Raw genomic sequence first — 21,611 nt, 5'->3', positions numbered from 1 at the left:
TGACTGTTGAGAGGTTTAGAAGGGCGCTTTGAAGAGAGCATCCAAGAACAATCTTTGAAGCTTTCCATATATATGCTACGAATATAAGATTGAGAATGGGGTTGAGTTGCACATGGCTTCCATATGGCTTCCAAAGTGCTTTCCAAAACCTAGAAGCTTGTGCAGACCAATAGAATGCCGAAAATCCACAAGAAGCCAAAGAGGCAAGCGGACTTCAACAAGGAATCAAGAGCGCAATGTTCCTGGGAAACGAGTTCATAGAAATATGGACAAAGATGTCTCGGAGAACCACGGATCCAGTCTCATCTAATCTCTTCAGATTCTCTTAGGAAATGCTTTTGCAGAAGAAAACCAATCTCCCGGACATCTCCATGTGCCGAGAGAATTCCTGGACTGAAGGTGGGGCTTAAAATCTTTACTCTCTGCCGGGGATGATGAGGGAAACTGATGTGAACTGTTTAGAAAACACATAAGAACGACAGTAGGGGGATCAGAAAGGTTATCAGAGAAGGGTATAAAGAGAGAGAGAGAGAACGGCCAAGGGCCAAGCGCCATGAGGGCCTAAAGGCCATAACAGATCCATGTGCAACGGCTGTGTATAATTTGAACTTTGAAACTTGAAGGGGTATAGCCGTAGAAGGCTGAGGAGGACAGAGGCGTAGGTTAAGCTTTAGCGCATTTAATCTATATTACTAATACCCATCGTAATGATTTTGAAGCGGCTAACATACGCATTTGGGTATAACTGGCGATCAAGGGAATCCGCGATCAAGCGGTAAGTGATGAGTGGGTGGGCCGGTGGAAGAGGAAGCATCGTTGGGGTGGAGTTTTTAGTGGCCCCCATGATCCATGGTCCATGGACCCATTGAATGGAGACATGTCACCGAAAGTTAACCTCACCGGCATGCCATTATTCTCCACTACTTCAAGTGGGGTTATGCTATCATTTCATACTTAATATGCTAATGAATGGAGATTTTGGTAAACAAGTTAAAAATAAAAAAATACCCTTCTTTTTCTCCTCCTAATGGTTACACTTCCACTATTCCCGATGCCCCCACCATCATGTCACCTCACCACAACCTTTTTTTTTCTTTTCAAAACCACCACCGTCGTATCTAAATAAATTGAAATACCAAATGAATTTCTTATTCTTGAAATATTTCAGATTGATGTAATGAAAACAATTTCAACTTCTTCATATTTGAAGGTAAATATGTCCATGTGTATCCTTGCAAGTTGCAACATTATGTAAATCATAAATTATAATTACAATTATATTTTTCTTTAAAATATTTCTATTGAGACTGGTGCTTCTTGTGTCTCTCTTATTGTGAGACATTCGAACTCATATTTTAATTACTCATTATCATAAGAGAAAAATGATGGTCCATGTTCACACTCTCTGTATTAAGATAGAATGAGCACAAAAAGACCTCCTTAAAGCTATGTGGTCGATGCCTCCGCCTATCTTTTCAATTGGCCCCCCATGCTGATGCAATAACCACACAACTAGTTACCAATTTATTGCTTGATCAATACCATATTAATAGGTTGTTTTCCACGCAATCATGGTAGGAGCCTTCTCTTAGGCTCATTTTAAAAGCCAACAATTTTCATATGGTACATTAAATGGGCATCAAATTTGATCGATAGGTAGATCCATATATAGGTTTTACACTCATATGTCAAATTTCAACTTCATTGGAGTGTTTTTTTTTTTTTTAATTAATAATTTGGAATCTACGGGCATGGGAGAGTCAAAAGTGTATAGAAGTTGTCAATTTAACATAGAAATAAGAGGCTATTTGATCGAATTATACTTCAATTTTTTTTTTTTTTTTTGGGGGTAGGAATTATTCTTGATAATTGGCGCGTAGATAATCATGACCATGACGTAACTACACAAGCATATACATGACATAATGGAGTATTTTACTAAAAATCAAATTATAATAAAGGTGAAGTCTCATATTATAACAAATGGTGGGGCCCATACTATCTCTCTCCTATTATGATTATGTGGATCCATGTGAACCCCATATAGATGATACCATTTTCAGTCCACGTGTAAATTTATTCTTGCATTATTTGTTAGTATTATATTTCGTTCTTGAGCCGAGACCTACAACTTGACTCCCTTCTCAAACTGAGAACTATAATACGCAAGTTAGAAACTGGCTCAGAATCCCCTTCGGGAAAAAGGCTCCAATGCCTAAGTCAGATTAGAAAGATAAAGAAAGATAGTTATATTTCTTTTGCTTTGAATTACTTATTTTTACCTCTGATAGATGCCCATTTTACAATCATCCTGGTCTTTTCTGGTTTGCTGGCTTATCTACTTGTAGTTGAGTTGACTATTTTTGTAACGGTTAACTTAATCATAGTTTATCTTGATTGTTGGTTGAACAACTGCCTAGGTTATGTTAGTTAAGAAGCACATTCTATAAACAAATCAACAATCATACTGATGTGGATTTCTTTCCTCGTGAACGTAGTCGTGGTCAAGTGATCGATTCCTATACACAACTGTAAGCGGTTAATCTCTACAGTGAGTGCGGTGGTGCATTGAGCATCGAATGGCCGAGAACATTCAGGCATGAGCCCCAACATCATCTCGGCCATCCGATGCTCACCGCATTGCTGTACTTACTGCAAATGATGTTTTCACCGATTTTTTCTTCGAAATGAATGAACCTTAGCTTGTCGAGAAAGATTCTAAGGAATGAAGGACAACAAATCTCGACCATCTAATACTCATTACACCACCACGTTCACTGTAAAAGATGTTTTCACTGATTTTTTTCGTCTTAAAGGACTGAACCTAAGCTCGTCTTGGAAGATTCCAAGGAATGGAGGACGACGAATGTCCCATTATTTCCTCCCACCTTTTCTAATTTCGGCCTTCACATCGTGGGGTGGAGCCTGGAGGCATGGACCAACGGAGTCCTAGGTAATGTTATGACTACTGTCCATGCTATGATGCATGGGGTACATGTGAATATGTGACGTAACTATATATATATATATATATGTTTTGTTTGTCTAATATATCATAGTGGCGGGCGGGCCATGCCATCCGTCGATATAGATAGAGGCATAGAGATGTGGTGCCGCCCAGTGGAGGCGTACGTGGATCGCAAATGACGACGTCAATTAGTACTGGTGTTAATTAAATTAACAATAATTAATACTAACAAAACAATAAACACTGCAAGCCGACTAGCCATTAGCTAAAACAAAAAGAAAGTTCTTCGTTAAGCTTTTATTGGAGTAACTCCTAAGAGAGGGAACGAAGCAAGCGAGCGAGCGAGCGAGCGAGCGAGAGAGAGAGAGATTTGTTAATGTTCGATACTCTGATAAGGAAGGAATCGAATCAATGATGAAATGAGATGAGACGATAATAACGATGATGATGTTAGTCTGCAACCTCTACATGCGTGGTTGAAATGGATGGAGGAAGAATTCGCTTCAAGCTACGACGGTGTCCGTTGAGTCGCCGCTTTCGCTTGGGAACGACGTTGAGATCTCCTTCTTCTTGGCGCTTATCGAGTCGCTCACTGCGACCAATACCATGAAACCATGTCTTAAACCCTCCTCGGATCTCAGTCGCAGATCCACCTCTCCCCTTTGTCGCTCTAATGGACGCCGCCGCATCTCGTCCCGCTGTTGTCATAGATAACGGCACTGGGTTGGTTTTCATCATAGTTCTCGTCCTTTTTAGTTTATTCTTATTTTGTTTTCTTATTATCGATTCTATTTCCTTGTTCGATTTCAGTTATACCAAGATGGGATTCGCCGGTAACGTTGAACCGTGTTTCATTATCCCTACCGCCGTCGCTGTTAACGAGTCATTCGCGAACCAATCGAGGAATTCTGTGAAGGGCAGCAATTGGCTAGCCCAGCACAGCGCGGGCGTAATGGCCGATCTTGATTATTTCATTGGAGACGAGGCTATTGCACGATCTCGATCCAGTACTACTTACAATCTCACTCACCCAATTCATCATGGTAAGGTGGAGAATTGGGATTCTATGGAGCGCTTCTGGCAGCAGTGTATCTTCAATTATTTGCGTTGTGACCCGGAGGACCATTACTTCCTTCTCACCGAGTCTCCCCTCACTGCTCCTGAGAGTCGAGAGTACACCGGCGAGATTATGTTTGAGACATTTAACGTGCCCGGCCTTTATATTGCGGTGCAGCCAGTGCTTGCTCTTGCCGCTGGGTACACAACCTCAAAGGTCGGTAGCATTTGGTGCCCCGTCTTGGAATTGTTGCATGTCCATTTTCTTCTCCCGCAATTCAAAGTTTATATGTTTCAATCTTCTTAGGAATTCTTGTTCTGAAAATATAGTGATCTTATGAATTTGCTATCAAAGAGAAATCATTGGTTCGTAACTCTCTTATTGGGGTCCTTATGTCCTGTTCTGGGTAAATATTCTACAAACCTGTTGGAGTGCATGATCAAATGTTCAAAGGTCTTGCTGTAGAACTAAAATTTATGGGACACCAATCCAACCATTGTGGTACTGTGTCAAGATCTGAAAACCATTGAAGAAGTGCACTCTTCCAAGGGTAGGATAACGTGCTCAGTCATAACCTTTATGTTGTACAAACTCCCTTTAGCCATTTGCTTATGCATCAGATAATATGAGGGAGTAGAATATGGTGTCATTGGCCTACAGGAAAAAGGTTTCCCTTGGTTTGTTCATGCAAACGAATCATGTTTTCAAACTCTTAGAGGAAAAACAGGGTTTTAGGTTTTGTTGATCTTTTCTTTGCTAATTAGATTAATTAATCTTTGTGAATAAGCAGTGATCGCTGTCGTGAACGAATCAAAATAAACCCTAACTAAGACTATGAGATAGTGGTAAGAAAGGGGTCGAACCCACAGAGAAGTAGAAGGTTAAATCTACTAAAATTGAGGTGAACGTTGTTTTGAAAATCAATTTTGTAAAATTCAGAATTTAAATTAAAACTAAATAAACCAATTAACAAGAACAAGAATTAATGAGAAGAAGCTATCCTTAGGTCTCGAATCCGTTTTGGTATTATTACCAATTTCTGGTTCATACTTCGGTTCACTGAAACTACAAGTTCCAATGCAACCACAAAAACACAATCTTTGGATACCCTAAGAATAACCTATCCTGTCAAGCACTACTGTCTATCACTTTCGCTTAGCACGCTTAGTTTGATTGGTTAAAGGCTATCATAGTATTTACCAAAAATCACATGAAATACCATTGCTTGAATAGAATGATTGAATCACAGAAACAAATATCTTAAACTAATTTAACTATTAAAAATCATCCACAATGAGAGGGGTCTTTAACATCAAACAATCAAGTATGAATTTAAACCAGAAATTAAATAGCAATAACACAAAACTTCATCTAGACCTAAAGATAGAAAGGAACTTAGCCGCTCATGGTGCTAATGGATGAATGGCAACAATGATGATGATGGCGATGAACCCTTGGGGTCATGGCAATCCTCTCTGTGCAATGCTATCCTTGCAAATCCGTCCACAAGAAGGTGCAATCCCAGAAGAAAAGAGAACTATGAAAACCAAGAAAGAAAATCTAGCAAGCTATGATGTATATGAAAGTGTGATATGGCAGCCTTAATTCCTAAAGAATGAGAGTGAAAAGTCCCCCTAAAGAGAAGGATCGAGAGGGATATATGAGGAGAGAGCGAGTGCGTGGGTGATGGGAGTTAGAATTGGAGTAGGAAAGAAAAGAGAAGAAATAGGGAAGAGAGAGAGAGAGAGAGAGAGAGAGGATGTGTGTAAGATGTAGAAGACCATGAAATCTCTGAAAAGAAAAAGAGAGAAATTCGGTGAGAGATGGGAGAGATCGAATGCAATTAGGGGAGAAAAAAACGAAGAGAGAGAAGAGTATGTGGAATGGTAGAGATTATGTGGGATTAGGAAAGAGAGAGATGGGTTCAGTGGGCAACCTAGGAAGAAAGAGACGTGAGTAATGGAGGGCGTGAGAAGGAAGGAAAAGAAGGAGAGAGAGATATGGAATGGAGAGATAAAATAGGAATTGTAGGAGGGAGAGATTCGGTGGGAGAGAGGGATTAGGAAAGTGAGGGAGATAAAGGTAAAGATCGACTAAGATTAGGAGAAATTTTAGGAGATGGTTAGGATAAGGAGAGAGAAAATGTTGAGATAAAGTAGGAGAAGGAGAGGAGGAGGAGAGAAAGTAGGAGAGGGAAGAAGAGCTAGACGTGGAAGAGGGAGAGAAAGAGAAAATCGTTTCTCTCTCTCTCTCTCTTCAATTTCCATTTTTTCTATTTTTTTATTCTCTTTTTCTCTTAGAATTTCCAGTTCTTCCCTTGATCCTCTACCCTTGCTTCTAGACTGCGACATCTCCGTCCATTTAGTATCAAACTTATGCACATCTCTTGAAAGCCCTGCAATCAAAGATTATCCCAATATGTGATCAAATTACTCATGAAAATCAAATTAAAATTAACAATTGGATATTAATTTCATGAATAATTATGACCCGATCCAGCAAGAAGACAGCTGGTTTCAATGTTTTAAGAATGGGTGATGCCACTTGAGATTATTGATTTGCTTACTAAATGGCCAAAGGCTGAGTTTGGGCTGAGAGGTTTTATGTTGTGGAGCATGGTACCCTCTACAATGTGTTGGATGGAGCTAGACTAAGTTAATATTTAAGAAAAAGAGATTCTGTTGTAGCTCAAAAAAAGGGAAAATGCTAATTAGATAGAAAATGAAGAAAAGTACTGGATAACAAGAGTCAGAGAGGACCACTTAACTTTGGGTTTCTTGGGATTGACTCAACCCAAGTGTAATAGAGGACCTCAAACTCACAGTGGGGGCTCACCATGACACACCCACAATTTCTGAGACAACACATTATCAACTCTACTTCTTTAATCCGAAGGATACATTTATATAGGGGAGGGGAAAAATAGTCGTTAGATAGTAGCCATAGGAAACATCTTGGAAAGAGTGCATTTGAAAAACTAATCATCATGACTACATCATTCTTCCCTACTTTGAAAGAAATCGTCATTGAGTTCGAAATGGTGATTGGAGCGGTGATTCGATTGTTGGTTATGTTCTTCATTGTCCTATGTGCTGCTTTTTTCCAGGTCGACTATATAGACTTCACAAATATTGGAAAGTGCTCCGATACCAAATTGATACAGTTAAAAAAATGGAACATGTAAAAAAAGATAGAAAATGAAGAAAAGTAGAGAGTAACAAGGGTAAAAGAGAATCACTTAACTTTGGGTCTCTTGGGGACTCTCAACCCAAGTGAACCTATTTTCCCCTAAGATAAGGTGGTGGAGCCTAGAAGAAGATTTGTTGATTTCATTTACTGATAAAGTGGTCATACAAGAAATTTGGGACTTTTAGGGAGAGAACAATGTGATGTGGAATGAGATGTCAACGTGTATTAAGAAGGTTGTTAAAGAGGTCTTAGGGGAATCGAAAAGAAAACGACTAGCCCCTAAGGAGACTTGGTGATGGATGGCGAGGTTCAAGCAACCATTAAGACTAAGAAAGATGGTTTTAAGACATGGCCAAGGATTAGGGATGTATAGGATCAAAAGGGGTATAAATTTTCTAGCAATGAAGCTATGATGATTGTAGGGAAAGGAAGTGCGAAGAAATATGAAGTTCTTTACAGCAACCTGAGCACAAAGGAAGGAGAAAAAACTATCTATAAGATAAGCTAGAATGAAAGAAAGGAAGAGACGAAGAGTAGAGATTCAACCATGTAAGATGTATAAAAAGTGAAGATGATAGAGTACTATAAGAAAGATGAAAGTAGGCAAGGCACCGGGCCCATATGGGGTCCCAATAGAGGTGTGGAAGAGCTTAGGATTTTCTGGTCTATCTTGGCTAACCAAGCTGTTCAATAAGTTTATAGGTACTAGGAAAATGTCGGATGCATGGAGAAACATTTTGGTCCTGATTTACAAAAATAAAGGTGAAATTTAGAGCTGTAGTAACTATAGAGGCATAAAACTAATGAACCATAGTATGGAGTTATGGAAGAGGGTTATATATTTGAGAAAAGAAACTAATATTTCATGAAACCAATTTGGTTTTATGCGAGGTAGATCCACGATGGAAGCGATTTACATATTACTTGGTAGGCTCATGGAAAGACGTAGAGAGGGCAAAAATATCTCTATATGGTATTTATTGACCTAGAAAAAGCCTACGACAGAGTCCCTGGAAATCTAATATGGCATATTCTTGAGAAGATAAGGGTTTCAAGTAAATATGTGGACATAATTAAAGATAGTGTTGGGGATTGTTGCCTGGTCGCATGGCCACTACGCCAATGCGGGGACCAACCATGGGAGGAGCACATGCATCCAACTAGGGGGTAGGGTGGTCTTTTGCCATCCCCTGTGTCTGGGCGCAAGGGTGCGTGACTAAGTAGGGATATTTTTCCCTTAAAAGATATATATGAAGATGTGGTGACTAGCGTAAGAATGGTGGGTTGTCAAGGTAGTGAATCACCAATTACAATTGGGTTGCATCAAGGTTCTACCTTAAGCCCTTATCCGTTTGCACTCATAATGGATGATTTAACTAGAGACATCCAAGATGAGGTTCCATGGTGTATGCTTTTCGCTAATGATATTGTATTGGTAGATGTGACAAAAGCAGGGTTTAACGCTAAGTTGGAGTAAATGGTTAGTAGAACTAAGATGGAGTATATGATGTGTAACATTAGTTACACTAGGACGGTTAATGAGGTGGTGAATATTGATGAGAGGGAGATTCCACAAAGTGATTATTTTAGGTATCTGGGCTAGTGGGCTCAATACATAATTAAAGAAAGTGATATAGAGAATGTTGCTTAAAGAATTAAAATAGGATGGTTGAAGTCGAGAGGTGTGTTTGGACTGTTGCATGATAAGTTATTCCTTTAAAGCTTAAAAGAAAATTTTGTACGACGGTCATATGATGTATGGGGCAGATTGTTGGGCAGTTAAGAAGCAGCATATAGATAAACTAAGTGTATTAGAGGTGAGGATATTGAGATGGATGTCTATAAAACTAGGAAGGACAAATTAAAGAATGACCACATTAGAGCTGAGTTGGGAGTAGCTCCGATTCATGATAAGCTACGAGAAAGTTGTTTAAGGTGGCATGGCCATATTCAATAGAGGCCTTCGGATGCTCCAGTTAGGAGGAGTGATTCGATTAAGATGGAAAAATCTAAAAGAGCCAAGGGCGGGCCTAAAATAACCCTAGGAGAGGTGGTGAGGAAAGACATGCATAGCCTAGGCCTTCTACCATGTATGACTCTGATAGAGCTGATTGAAGAGGAAGGGTCCATGTAGCCGACCCCATTTAGTTGGGATAAGGTTGTGTTGTTGTTGTTGTTGTTGTTGTTGTGTGCTTGCAGACTTGTGCGTGTGTGTGTGTGTGGGTATTCATGATGTTGTTGCTTCTATTGATCTATTGTCTTTGTTGACACCCTTGCATTTTAGATTGACCTATACCTTCACACAGTGTGAAATGACAGGTGTTGTTGTGGATGTTGGAGATGGGGCTACTCACGTTGTACCTGTTGCAGATGGTTATGTTATTGGTAGTAGTATTAAATCTATTCCGATTTCTGGGAAGGATGTCACTCTCTTTATTCAGCAGCTCATGCGGGTAATGCTTGGTTTAATTCTTTCCCCTTCTGTGTATGGACTTGATTTATTTTGTTGTTTTTTTTATTTTTTGGGTAGAATTTTGTTGTTATCAACCTAGTCTTAAATCACGTGAAATATGCCTGAACATGCCCTTATCTTACTCATGTCGATAGGATATGTTACTTATACTGACGCCAGTACTGCATGGACATGTCACATAAGTTTGGTACTCCAACTGTTACATATGTTATTCTCATAACTCCCAACATTTTCATTTTTTGGGGGGGGACAATGAACCGAAATGGCTTGTTCTGACATTTTAAATTAAGAATTCATGAATTTTATGCTTTTTCCTTTTTTTATTTTAACCATAGACTTTTCATTAAATTTTGGGAACGTGTGACTACTAAAATGTAACACTTAAATGTAAGATGTTAAGTGCTAAAAGATGATATTAGTTTAACAAGGCTTAGGTCATGTTATCAATATATAGGTCAGTATACACGTGCCACGCCCTCTACCTGTACCAATGTATTTGATTCCAGGAACTGAAGAGTCATTTCCCTGTTTACTGTAAATGTCTATGCATATTGATATGTGAGTTGTTGGCTAGCATCTATAAATATGAAACTGTTCAGCCTAAGATCTTGACGACCCGGAATCATGTCAATTAGATATTGAACTGACAGATCTTCTCTGACTGATGGAACATGCCCTCGCATCTTGGCATCAAAAGGTGTATTTTTTTTATTTTTTTATTTTTTGGCAAGTAAACAAAAGGTGTATTACTGCAAGGGTAAAAGGGAATAGATTTAATACTGCTACCAATAACATAACCAGGATATTTCAGTCAGTTTCGTCCGAGATTTAGTTCCGTGTCTCTAAGAATTATCCCAAAAATCACAGATTGTGGGATTTACTAGTTACCCTCAAGAATCACCACTCAAAATTTCAAATTCCAGAATGGTGATGACTCTTAATTTTCCATTCCAGAATAAAGGTGGCAGTATGATGAAGATCGAACCACAAGTGATCCAATCCCAGGTAGGATCTTTAATACATTCAATAAATTTCAGAATAAAAAACAAATCAGAAGAATAAACAGAAAATAGAGGAGAGAAAAAATGGGGGTAGGGGAATGGCCATCTCAGCCTAGGTCTCTCACCCTCAGCTCTCGTAGCAGGTGAACACAACCTATCTCAGGCAAATCTTTGCAAACAACAAGAGAAAATTCATTCAATAATAATTCTCTTGAGTTACAGCAATGCCTCCTTAGGTTAAGGACTCCCAACACATACTAGGACTCAACATGGGAAACAACTGAAATTAGAAACCTACTTAACATATGACATTAACTTTGTTCACTAACAAAGACATAACTGGACTCTTATTAGGACCCCTAAAAGACAACTTAAGACTTGACATGGAGTTGAACTTAAAAAAAAAATAAATAAATAAATAAAAATAAGACTGTGACTCTAACTAAATTAATGAAGTAAATCTCGTTTTCCTACTTTTTACCCATATTTTAGGCCCATTAAAATGACATATAACAAAGAAAACCCATGGGATCAAAGGCCCAATACCTAAATAACCCAACCCAAGGCTTATTTGCAATAAAATAAACTCTTTAAGTGACTTGTCTGCATCACAGTATCCACCCAAATGTGACACTCAACCAACTGATTCTGATTCTGGCCCAGGATCCAGAATTAGAACCCCACTCAAACTGCTGAGCATGATGGGAATGAACACTTAAAAGTAGACTGATGAAAAAAATTTCTATCCCAAGATCAGTACAAGATTCTTCAATTTGTTGAAAAGTATCACGATATTGCTACAACTGCTTTGCCTAGACTAGATAGCTATCTTGGGCCTCATGTGTTGTTACTCATTTCTGGCATTGCTTCAAATAGGAAAGAGGAGAGCATGTACCACCAGAGGACTCCTTGGAAATAGCTCGAAAGGTGAAAGAACTGTATTGCTATACTTCTTCAGATATTGTCAAGGTAAGCTTTACTCTCTTATAAGAATTCTCAAAGGGAGGTCTTTTAGTGTTTGGCGTGAGTGTGCATGTTTTTTCACTTTTTTTTTTGGTCCACACAGATAATTCATTTCCAAGTTCTGAAGCTCCTCATGTTTTGTGCTGCATCTTATTTTTTTATGCCATGAAGAACTACTGGACCCAATGAGAGATTGAATCTTTATATTCCATTTCCAAGTTTTACAGCTCGTGTTTTGCGCAACATCTTATTTTTATATGGCATAAAGAATTACCCTACCCAATGAGAGAGTGAATCTTTTTATTTTCAATTCTTCCATGTTTCAGGAGTACAATAAGTATGACCGAGAACCATCCAAGTACATCAAGCAATGGAGAGGTATTAAACCTAAAACAGGGGCACCATACTCTTGTGACATTGGCTATGAACGCTTTCTTGGCCCTGAGGTTTGCTTTTCGTTTTCTCCTACTATGCTTTTAGACATATCAAAAGTACTTTATATTAGTATTTGTGAAATTCCTAAATTTAGGATTGTTTTTTCAATCAACCTTTTGTAACCTAAAGAGTGCTGGTAGCATTTGACCGATCTTATAGAATCTTTGAAGGTAGCACCACTGATGGAAGGCCGGTAGGGGTAAGGAAGAAATCCCTAAGAGGGGTCTCAGAGAGTTGCAGGGGAGAGGGAGAAATCGCACTGAGAAAGGGGGGGGGGAAGGAGAACCATTCACACACGCCCGCAGGCTTCACAAATACTTTACTCAATTCATATTTTCTATTCTCTAATTAATCCATCGGTTACAAGCATATTAAATTGGCAAATAAAAGACTCCAACATGGAAACAAATCCCAAAAGGAAACTAGTTCAAAATGAAACCAGGAAACCAATTTTAAATAAGAAACTAACTCAATCTAAGAAATTGAAATAAATTAAGAAACTAATATCTCCCTATGTATCCTACTTAAAATAAAAGATTACATAATATTCCCAAATAAATAAGATTTACTAAAATCCTACTAGACCAAGTAACTAAATATGGATTGGCCTCATCTCCGTTTGGATACCCAGATGGGTTTGGATTGGTCCATGGCTGTGCATCTACATCAACTCCCCTGATGTTAAGGAAAACTCGTCCACGAGTTTTGTAGAATGGGATAATCAATACCAATCGATCAACGTCTATCCTTGCCTGTATGAGGTCACCATCAAAACCATGATCAAATGATATGAAATCCACGACGCGAAGTTCATTGGTGAAGTATTGACTCAGAAAAATAAAATTGATCGCTCTATTGAAGAGATTAACTGACTTAAATTTTTCCACAAGTTGATCTTCAACTTCCAACGGTGCCATCTCATCTTCTACCACTGGTGATTCATCTTCTAGTTCGTCTACTTGTCGTTCAACGGCTAAGATCACATGGTTGAAGGTAGAGTGTGCTAGGGATTTGAAATCCGTGCAAAGTCGTTGAGCCTCATCAAGTTTCTCTCGTATCAATTGCATTTGTTGACGGATATTCAATAAAAGATCTAGATCCATTGCCTAGGGTGTTGGAATCACTATAAATGGATACTCAAAGCAAGGAGTGAGTGGCAGAATGGTAAATAACTGAGAATCTTAAGTGGATGGTAGTATTGCAATATTAGGAATTCAAATGGAAACACAAGAAGTGGGCAACGTATGAAGGTAGGGGTAAAATTGGAAGTCAAAAAAAAAAAAAAAAGGGGAAAGGGAAATAAAATATAAAGAGAGGGGTAAATAGGGAAATAAAACAAATAATAAAGAGGAAATCGATTAAGGAGACTGGGATTCAATCACCGACAGGGGTTGGCTCTTCTACTTGCAGACGGAACCGACTGTTGAAGAGGGAGCAGGCATGGCTTTGGTGGAAGTCGAATGGAGAGGACGACTTGCAGAAAAGTTGGGAACAAGTATGGGTCTCTTTTTCTCTCTCTTCTCGACTTCTCTTCTTCTTCTTTCGTTTCTTTTTCCTGGTTCTGTCCTCTTCACGTCTTCTGCTTCTTTCTTTTTTCTTTTTTTTTTATTAATGCTCTAGATCTCTATCTCCTCTTTTTCTTCTTTTCTGAACTGCTTCTTCTTCTTCTTTTCTTCTTTCTCCTTCTGTCTTCTGTTCTTTCTTCTTCCCACCTTCTCTTCTTCTTCTTTTTTTTTTTTTGGATTATGCTTGCTGTCGCTGATTCTGTTCTTCGATCGACTTCCTTTTTTTTTTTTTTTTCACATTATGCTGGCGGAAAAGAGAGAAGGAGGCGGTGGGAGTTTGCTGGTTGGGAATCGAAGGGAGGAGAAAAGGGAGGATTAGGGTTGAGTTTCAGTAGGCTTTTGGGTTTTTTTTTTTTTTTTTTTTTTTCTTTGTTGTTGTTCTCAGTCACGGTAGGACCAAAACAGAGAATGGGGAAAGGAAGAAAGGGATGGGAGGAAGAAGGGAATGGGGGAGAGAATGAAGGAAGATCCTTCGCCTCTGATACCAATTGATGGAGGGCCGGTAGGGGTAGGGAAGAAATCCCTAAGAGGGGTCTCAGAGAGTTGCAGGGGAGATAGAGAAATCACACTGAGAAAGGGGGGAAAGGAGAATCGCTCACACATGCCCGCAAGCTTCACAAATACTTTACTCAATTCATATTTTCTATTCTCTAATTAATCTATCGGTTACAAGCATATTAAATAGGCAAATAAAAGACTCCAACATAGAAACAAATCCTAAAAGGAAACTAGTTCAAAACGAAACTAGGAAACCAACTCTAAATAGGAAACTAACTCAATCTAAGAAACTGAAATAAATTAAGAAACTAATATCTCCCTATGTATTCTATTTAAAATAAAAAATTACATAATATTCCCAAATAAATAAGATTTACTAAAATCCTACTGGACCAAGTAACCAAATATGGATCAGCCTCATCTCCGTCTGGATACCTAGATGGGTTTGGATCGGTCCATGGGTGTGCATCTACATCAACCACATTCATTGGGTACTTAAATCATGATGATTTCATTAACCAGTATGTGGTGCTTGTGTCACGATTTTTGAAAATTTATTTCATCCACAGCCTAACGTTGTTGAATCAGACTGCAAGATGAGTCTGCAAATAGTGATATGAAGCACCAAATAACCTTAGATTGCAATTGGCTAGGGTAAATTAGGAGAGATAGTAGCTGCTACTGGGTCTAAAACATTAAATAAGGAGGATGGAAAAGTGTAAAGTATGGTTTTATGGTGAATGTAGGGTTGGGATTTTCATGGATGTAAGGATTGGAATTCACGTGCAAGGAAGCAAGGACTAAAAAGAACCAATTGCTTTGGGTAAGTGAGAAGCAAGAAACGCTAGCTTCCCCTCATACCAGGCTTTTCTGCATCTATGCTTTAGTCATGCAAAGCATGCCGTGGTAATATGAAATGGTATGTGACCTGATGCAGCTTTGGAAATGATGGAGCTAACAGGACTACTACATTCAATTGACAAGGTCTGAGTTAGGAAAGAAACTGACTTCTCTGCCCCTTGAACTCACTGTTATCTAGACCCATTTTCTGAAGACACGATGTATTCAAAGTGACATAGGAAACTCAGATCTTCAATTCTTTGCCTCAAAGAGGTTGTGTACTAATAGTCTCATGAAGGAAAAGATGAGGAAACATGTTTTATGAATTGACTCATCTTAGGCTACTGCTTTCTTTGTTAATCAAAATTAGAGAAGAAATAATTAAGAATCAAACTGAATGAATCTGAACAGAGAATTTAGCTGCCAAAATGTTACAACCGCTTATCCCAAAAGCTCGAGCTGTTAAGGACAACAACAATAAATATCAACAACCTCACACATGCAGACTTGTACACACACAGCCCTACATGTGACACACACTCATGTGGAAACACCATCACGTGGCACCAATGTGAGAAAGTATTGTGGAATCCCATTGCACTTTCCAGGGTTTGAACACTTGACCTTCCTACTCTGATACCATGTTACAACTGCTTACCCCAAAAGCTTTAGTAGTTAAGTAAGGACAATAACAATGTATATCAACACTAATTCCATGCTACTTAATTCCCAAATGTAATATAATGAATCATGAGCCCATGTAGGGATTTCTTAAGGAAACTAAACGTGAAAAGTTGGAAAGATAAAACTATTTAGTTTGTCTGCTGATCCTTACATTTTATAATTATGGTAAATTCTTCGTGGTCGTGAGCTCCTCTTGAACCTTTCCTTGTTTGATTCCCATGTAGTTGTTGCTACAAACAGGACAGAGATAAGGGTTGGTTTTTCAATCCTTCCATCCTGACTTGTGTGATGTGTCCCTTTCCTTTTTCTACTATGTAGTTGCAGTCTTTCTATTCAACTATTCTTATTGGTTGGCTTGTATGGCATTCTGCTGCTATCTTGATTATAATGGGTTCAATATTTCATGCAGATTTTCTTTAATCCTGAGATCTACAGCAGTGATTTTACGACTCCTCTACCTGCTATAATAGACAAGTGCATTCAATCATCACCAATTGACACAAGGAGGGCCCTTTATAAGGTAGATAATTATGTTCTAATGACATATTGATCTTGTTTCAAAGATCTAGGTCATATTCACTAGTAAGGAAAATTTCCATATTGGGCATCGTGGCATGTGCGAAGTTTTGGTTTTCTGTATCCTTTATGCATGCATATTATGTGAACCACTGCTGCACATAAAAGGAAAACGAATAAGCGTGCTTCACCAACGAGGTTTATGTTTTCTGGGTATTAGTTAACTGAAATCAATCTGATGCTCTTTTATTGATGCAGATAAATCATATAAATGGGCTTATTTTATTGGAAATAAGCTTTGGTTTGGGTTATGTACTTATGTATGTGTTGGGTTTTTGATCCCATGTGTTTCATTGTAATGGCCACTTTAATGTGCCTATAATAAGGGTAGAGGTTATTTGCTTGATCAGGCAAACCACCTTATCTAGTGATTTTAACCACTTGATGTACCATTAATACATGAGTTGTTTTATTAGAGGTTACCATTTGAAATTTAGCTACTAAAGGGGAAGACCCGCCCCTGCTGAAAGCCCGAGACCAAGACAAGACCAATGAGTATACCCATACCACTGCCTTACCGCCGGTTGAATGACGGACCAATACCTGAGTCGTTGAGGAAGGCCCGGCCCCTATCGTTGAAATCCGCTTCCCTTCGCTTCCTTGGAGGCCCACCTTACCCATCACTCCTTTGTTTTATTAGAGGTTACCATTTGAAATCGAATGAACTTCTATGGTCATTAATTTATTCATGGAAAATGGTTGCATTTTAATATTTGCACATGAATTCTACACAAGGTAGTTTTAGCCATTTGCGTACTCTGAAAGGCATGAATGTACTCGGGAACATTTCATGTGGGAGTTTCCCATGAAAGGGAATGTAATCAGATTTTTTCCTGTTTCTTTTTTCATTTGTCCCTTCAACCTTGTGATCTTGAAATCATTTGTTTCAGAATATAGTGTTATCTGGGGGATCAACTATGTTCAAGGACTTCCATAGAAGATTGCAGCGGGATCTGAAGAAAATTGTGGATGCTCGGGTTCTTGCATCCGATGCCCGGCTTGGTGGAGATGTGAAAGTAGGCATATCTTTCTTTTTCTTTCTGATTTTCCCAATGTGAACCTTTCCTTCCCCCACCCCGTCCTGCCTGCATACCCCCCCCCCCCCAAAGGAAAGAAGAAGAAAAGAAAATGTTTATTCATGATGAGAAGAGGGTTGACATTCAGATTTCTTATCCAGTCACAACCAGTGGAAGTCAATGTAGTCAGCCATCCCATTCAGCGGTTTGCAGTTTGGTTTGGAGGTTCTGTGCTTGCATCGACGCCTGAATTCTATGCAGTAAGTACTCTTATAGTTTGAAAGCAAGATTGATGCATCAATATTAGGTTTTAGCTAATGATCACAGACCATGATCACTTGCAGTCATGCATGTTTTCACGCGATCTGGGTACTGTAATGTATTGAATTTGTGCTCGTCTTACACCAGTAGAAAATCTTAAATAAAAAATTTGTTCCCTCCACAGGCTTGCCATACAAAAGCAGAATATGAGGAGTATGGAGCTAGCATATGTCGTACGAATCCTGTCTTCAAGGGGATGTATTAATATCAGTACCTGATTTCTCTTCTTCACTGCTCTCTGAGGTATGCCTGGCTGACATGTTAAGTGAACTTACCCATCAATACTTGTTGCCATCATGTGGGCCCAATCCATTTATTGGGTGGTTCAACTTCCGCTCTCTCATGTGCATCAAGAGAAGTTACCCTATGAGAGCAGCTGTATGACAATAGATTTCAGTCTTGTTTGTAAATGGTTTGGTGCTGTCAATAGCAGCCAAATTCTTTTGGAAGGAAATAGGGTCATGCCTTTGCAGCTGAAGGGAAACTGTCGACTGTACTCCCAGCAGTAACTTCCTTGTGAGATAGAAGCACTGCATCAGTGAGCCATGAACTAAGCTGAATGGTCTTTTTCAGTATTCAGCTTAGTAGTCCATAAACATTATTTCTTTCTTTGTATCGTTTCCTCCTTTTGGGTTTCTGTAGTTAGTGATTATTCTTGTATTGTCGTTGGTAGTGATTCTTCATTATATCCTTTCATGGATGGTACTATATTTTTTTTTTTTTTTCCTGATCCTTTTCTTTTGGGGGGTCGCAATATTGCCTGTTACCGCTTTTTGGTAGTGATTTTTCTGTGTTGAAATTTTCATTTGTAACATTTCATGATCAGTTTGATCACAATGATAATAGTGAAACAATCATTAAGGGTGTTATGGAGACTAACTTTGGACCTTGTTCTTTACATTCAACAAAAACATCCAGGCCGGGTCTGATTGGATATAAAATGCTGTTACTCAGGTTAAAAAATAAGCAAAATGGAAACTTTGCAACTGAAGTGGTAAGACATGCTCAAAGAGGCAGGCATGCCTCTGACACAAAAATAAAGGGCCCACATGTGCAACTGTTGGACCATCAGAATTCTGCTACTGGGGGCAACATATTCAGGCGATAAAATTTGCAAATCTTATGGTGTATACGGGTTTCAAAACCAGGTTATGGAGGCAGGAGCCTCTACCAAGGCGATAACGTTCTTAGAAACGTGTTTTTACGTTTTTTTGTTTTTTGAAACGAAGAAACGGGGTAAAAAACATTTGCTATTTTTAGAAATTGAAATTGGAATTTCTAACGATTTATCTTGTCTCAAACAACCCAAATCGTCTAACTGGAAACGAGTCGTGGACCTCATTATTACACCATTGCCCAATGAAACAGCCTCAAATATTGAAGCTGCTGAACTTCGCGAGTGTGACGAAAAGAGGAGCAATGTACGATTCTTCACCAGGGCGTCTGCAACAAAGAACGATTCTTCACCATGAACCCTCGTGAAGATTAAAGGAGTTCCCGTGACCCTCCAGTAGTAGTCTTATCAGTTGCAGAGAGTTGTAACTTCACCCTCGGTAAGGCTACAAAAGAGGCAACTCCTCTTTTCGATCTTCTACCTCAGATTTGTGTTCCAAAAGCTTCATGCGACTTCACGTTTGTGTAGATCAAGCTTTGGTGCCTTCGGTTCCCCTATCCTCTCGCTTCTCTCCATTCCTTTGCAGGGTATGAAAAGTTCTCCGAAAAATTTTCTGAAACCCTAAAAGCCTTGAATGGAAAAGGTACGAATGGCTGTTGAATGATTGTTCATTCTTTGTTGCAGACGTTGCATAGGAATTTGCCGATCGAAATTTATAGCGGTTTATAAGTTCTATTCGCTGCGTGCAATCACCTGCAACTACTCTGTCTCAGATCGGTTGCTTTGCCTGAGTTCTGTTCGTGCGAAAAACGTTTCGAAACACAAGGTGTATCAAACAACTAAAATTTCGTAAATTTATTTTTTTCATCATTTTTTTAGACAAAAATATAACAGAAACATTAACGGTACCCTTGTTTTTTTGTTTTTTTGCTTGTTTTGACGTCGTCACCATCTAGCCATTTTAATGACAAGGTAACTAGGTGGATTCGTCTGGTGGACGATCTCACATTAATTGTACTGCATAAGTTTCGAAAAAACAGAGCTGTAAGAGCTGATTTCTTCTTTAAAAATAGAAGTGATTCGAACATTAATCAAAGTTATTGTCCAAATGCTGGACCTGGGATCCTCTCAAGTGCTTCATTGCATCCAGTGTGCATCGGACGGCTGAAACACTTGATGATGCACCCTTGACCATCGGATACCTATTAGATGCATTGAAAGGATGTTTTTTCATAAATGCTACCTCTATATCATATGGACGTACTTAGAATCTATAGCTTTCTTCTGATTGACCCTTATTTTACATTTTTTTAAGTTAAGGATATAAGAAGGTTTTTTAAATAATTTAAAAGTGATTTGTTATAGTTTTTATATAAATTTTTTTCCTTTTGGGTTTACATGTCTTGAACAAAAAATAAGTTTCATTGTACTTAAGAGCATTGTTGGCAAACCAGGTTTTGACTAAGAAAATTAGGCCGAGTTTGATCAAAAGATTAGAAATCTAGTCAAGAGTCATAGAAACTCGTCTTGTATTAAAAAATGACAAGATTGCGACCAAATCATAGAGTCATTCAAGACTCGTTTATTTTGCCCGTCATGACAAAACGGTTGATTCTTGTCAAAAATCTAAGTCGACATTTCTGAATAATTTTGAACTAAAATATATTCTAATGATGTTAAATGTTCAATACCGAAGTCTTCTATATTGAATCTAACAACTATTGAGTGTATACATCTAAATTTTAATTAAAAAAACACGATTCATGACCATGACATCTCCAAGTCGGATCTTATCACTTTCATCCAAAAAACAATGAATGATGAGCTTCATAAAAAAAAATTTGAAAAACACTTTTATTTTATCTTGCCTCGCTTAATTTATTTATTTATTATTTATTTGGATTGCTTTAGAAAGATTAATACGGAAATAAGAAGGGGAAATGTGACATGACTCTCCTGGGTTTTTGTGACTCGCTCCGACTCACTAGGATTTAAAGATGACGAGTCGAATAACAAAACCTGATTTTCCAACAATGCTTAAGAGACTAAAAAGTAAGGATACAAAAATATTAATATATATATATATATATATATATGAAAGAAAATCCTTCAGTTAATATGCCATTAGATTCCACTGCAATAAAATAGCATTTTTGTTGTACTTAAAAGACTAAAAAGTAAGAATACAAAATATAAAAAAAAATGAAAGAAAATCCTTTAATTATTATGCCACTAGATTCCACTGCAATAAAATGGCATTTTTGTAATTCTTGGAACTGTGAAATCACTTTTTTATGTAATTCTTAAAACTGTGAACTCACTTCAAGTTCAAAGTACTTATTCTTGTTTTGGGCTGAATGCGACCATTGAGATGGTTGTGCAAGGAATATGAGGAGAGGAGTGGAAATCAATATGATTAAATATAGATCACCAAAATTATATTGGTTGCGGTTTTTCCTTTCAATATATATTTTTTAATTTTTTTATTTTAACGTAGTTCTTAATACTTTTTTGGAGTTAAAAAACTATCATGTCTTGACCAATGGGCCACGACCGACAGCCATGGGAAATTATTTAACAGCTGTGTTTGGATATGAGAGAAATACAAATATTTTCAGGAGAAGTAAATAATATTTAATTTATATTATATCATTTTTAATAGGAAAAATCACTTTTAATGTTTGTTTGCAAGGAAACACGAATATTTCTTTAAAAAATGAAATATATTTTACAGAAAAATACAAAAATTTCACTTACATTCCTTTTCAACCAACGGAACTTTACAGGCAAATGAGAATGAGGATAGGGGATTTTTTATCTGGTTTACTTGAAAAGTCAAAGTTGAAGTGAAGAAGGGGACCCTTTTATATATATATATATATATATATATATTTTTTTTTTTTTTTTTTTT

At 38.0% G+C, this 21,611-nt stretch overlaps 2 protein-coding genes across 5 annotated transcripts in view; both read left to right on the top strand.

Annotated features, from left to right (window-relative positions):
* Positions 1 to 3,273: 3,273 nt before the first annotated feature.
* On the top strand, positions 3,274 to 18,465 carry LOC122077056 (actin-related protein 3-like). Its single transcript, XM_042642821.1, has 9 exons — positions 3,274 to 3,691; positions 3,779 to 4,241; positions 9,521 to 9,667; positions 11,565 to 11,657; positions 11,978 to 12,097; positions 16,083 to 16,193; positions 17,140 to 17,265; positions 17,427 to 17,525; positions 17,711 to 18,465. Exons 1-9 carry the CDS (start codon positions 3,642 to 3,644, stop codon positions 17,789 to 17,791), a joined length of 1,290 nt encoding a protein of 429 aa, XP_042498755.1. The 5' UTR covers positions 3,274 to 3,641; the 3' UTR covers positions 17,792 to 18,465.
* A 417-nt stretch (positions 18,466 to 18,882) lies between these two features.
* LOC122077040 (cleavage and polyadenylation specificity factor subunit 6-like) overlaps positions 18,883 to 21,611 on the top strand; it is a 9,288-nt gene continuing 6,559 nt past the window's right edge. Inside the window, exons 1-3 of one of the 4 annotated variants that reach the window (XM_042642785.1) lie at positions 18,883 to 19,139; positions 19,229 to 19,287; positions 19,385 to 19,526. The gene's annotated coding sequence lies outside the window, so the exon portion shown is untranslated. Of the gene's footprint in view, positions 19,527 to 19,656; positions 19,797 to 21,611 lie in introns of those variants that run through there. The other 3 variants (XM_042642786.1, XR_006139679.1, XM_042642783.1) reach the window with 3 other exon arrangements.

Source organism: Macadamia integrifolia, chromosome 4 (genome assembly GCF_013358625.1).
Source record: "Macadamia integrifolia cultivar HAES 741 chromosome 4, SCU_Mint_v3, whole genome shotgun sequence".
Classification (NCBI taxonomy): Eukaryota; Viridiplantae; Streptophyta; class Magnoliopsida; order Proteales; family Proteaceae; genus Macadamia; species Macadamia integrifolia.
Note: the sequence above shows the minus strand (reverse complement) of the source record. Positions and strands in the feature narration are given on the sequence as shown.

Excerpts from the sequence above, each read along its gene's own strand:
- LOC122077056 (XM_042642821.1), top strand. The coding sequence starts at position 3,642 with ATGGACGCCGCCGCATCTCGTCCCGCTGTTGTCATAGATAACGGCACT. Across the intron at positions 3,692-3,778 it reads GTCATAGATAACGGCACTGG|TTATACCAAGATGGGATTCG; the intron begins GTTGGTTTTCAT and ends GTTCGATTTCAG. Across the intron at positions 12,098-16,082 it reads AACGCTTTCTTGGCCCTGAG|ATTTTCTTTAATCCTGAGAT; the intron begins GTTTGCTTTTCG and ends TATTTCATGCAG.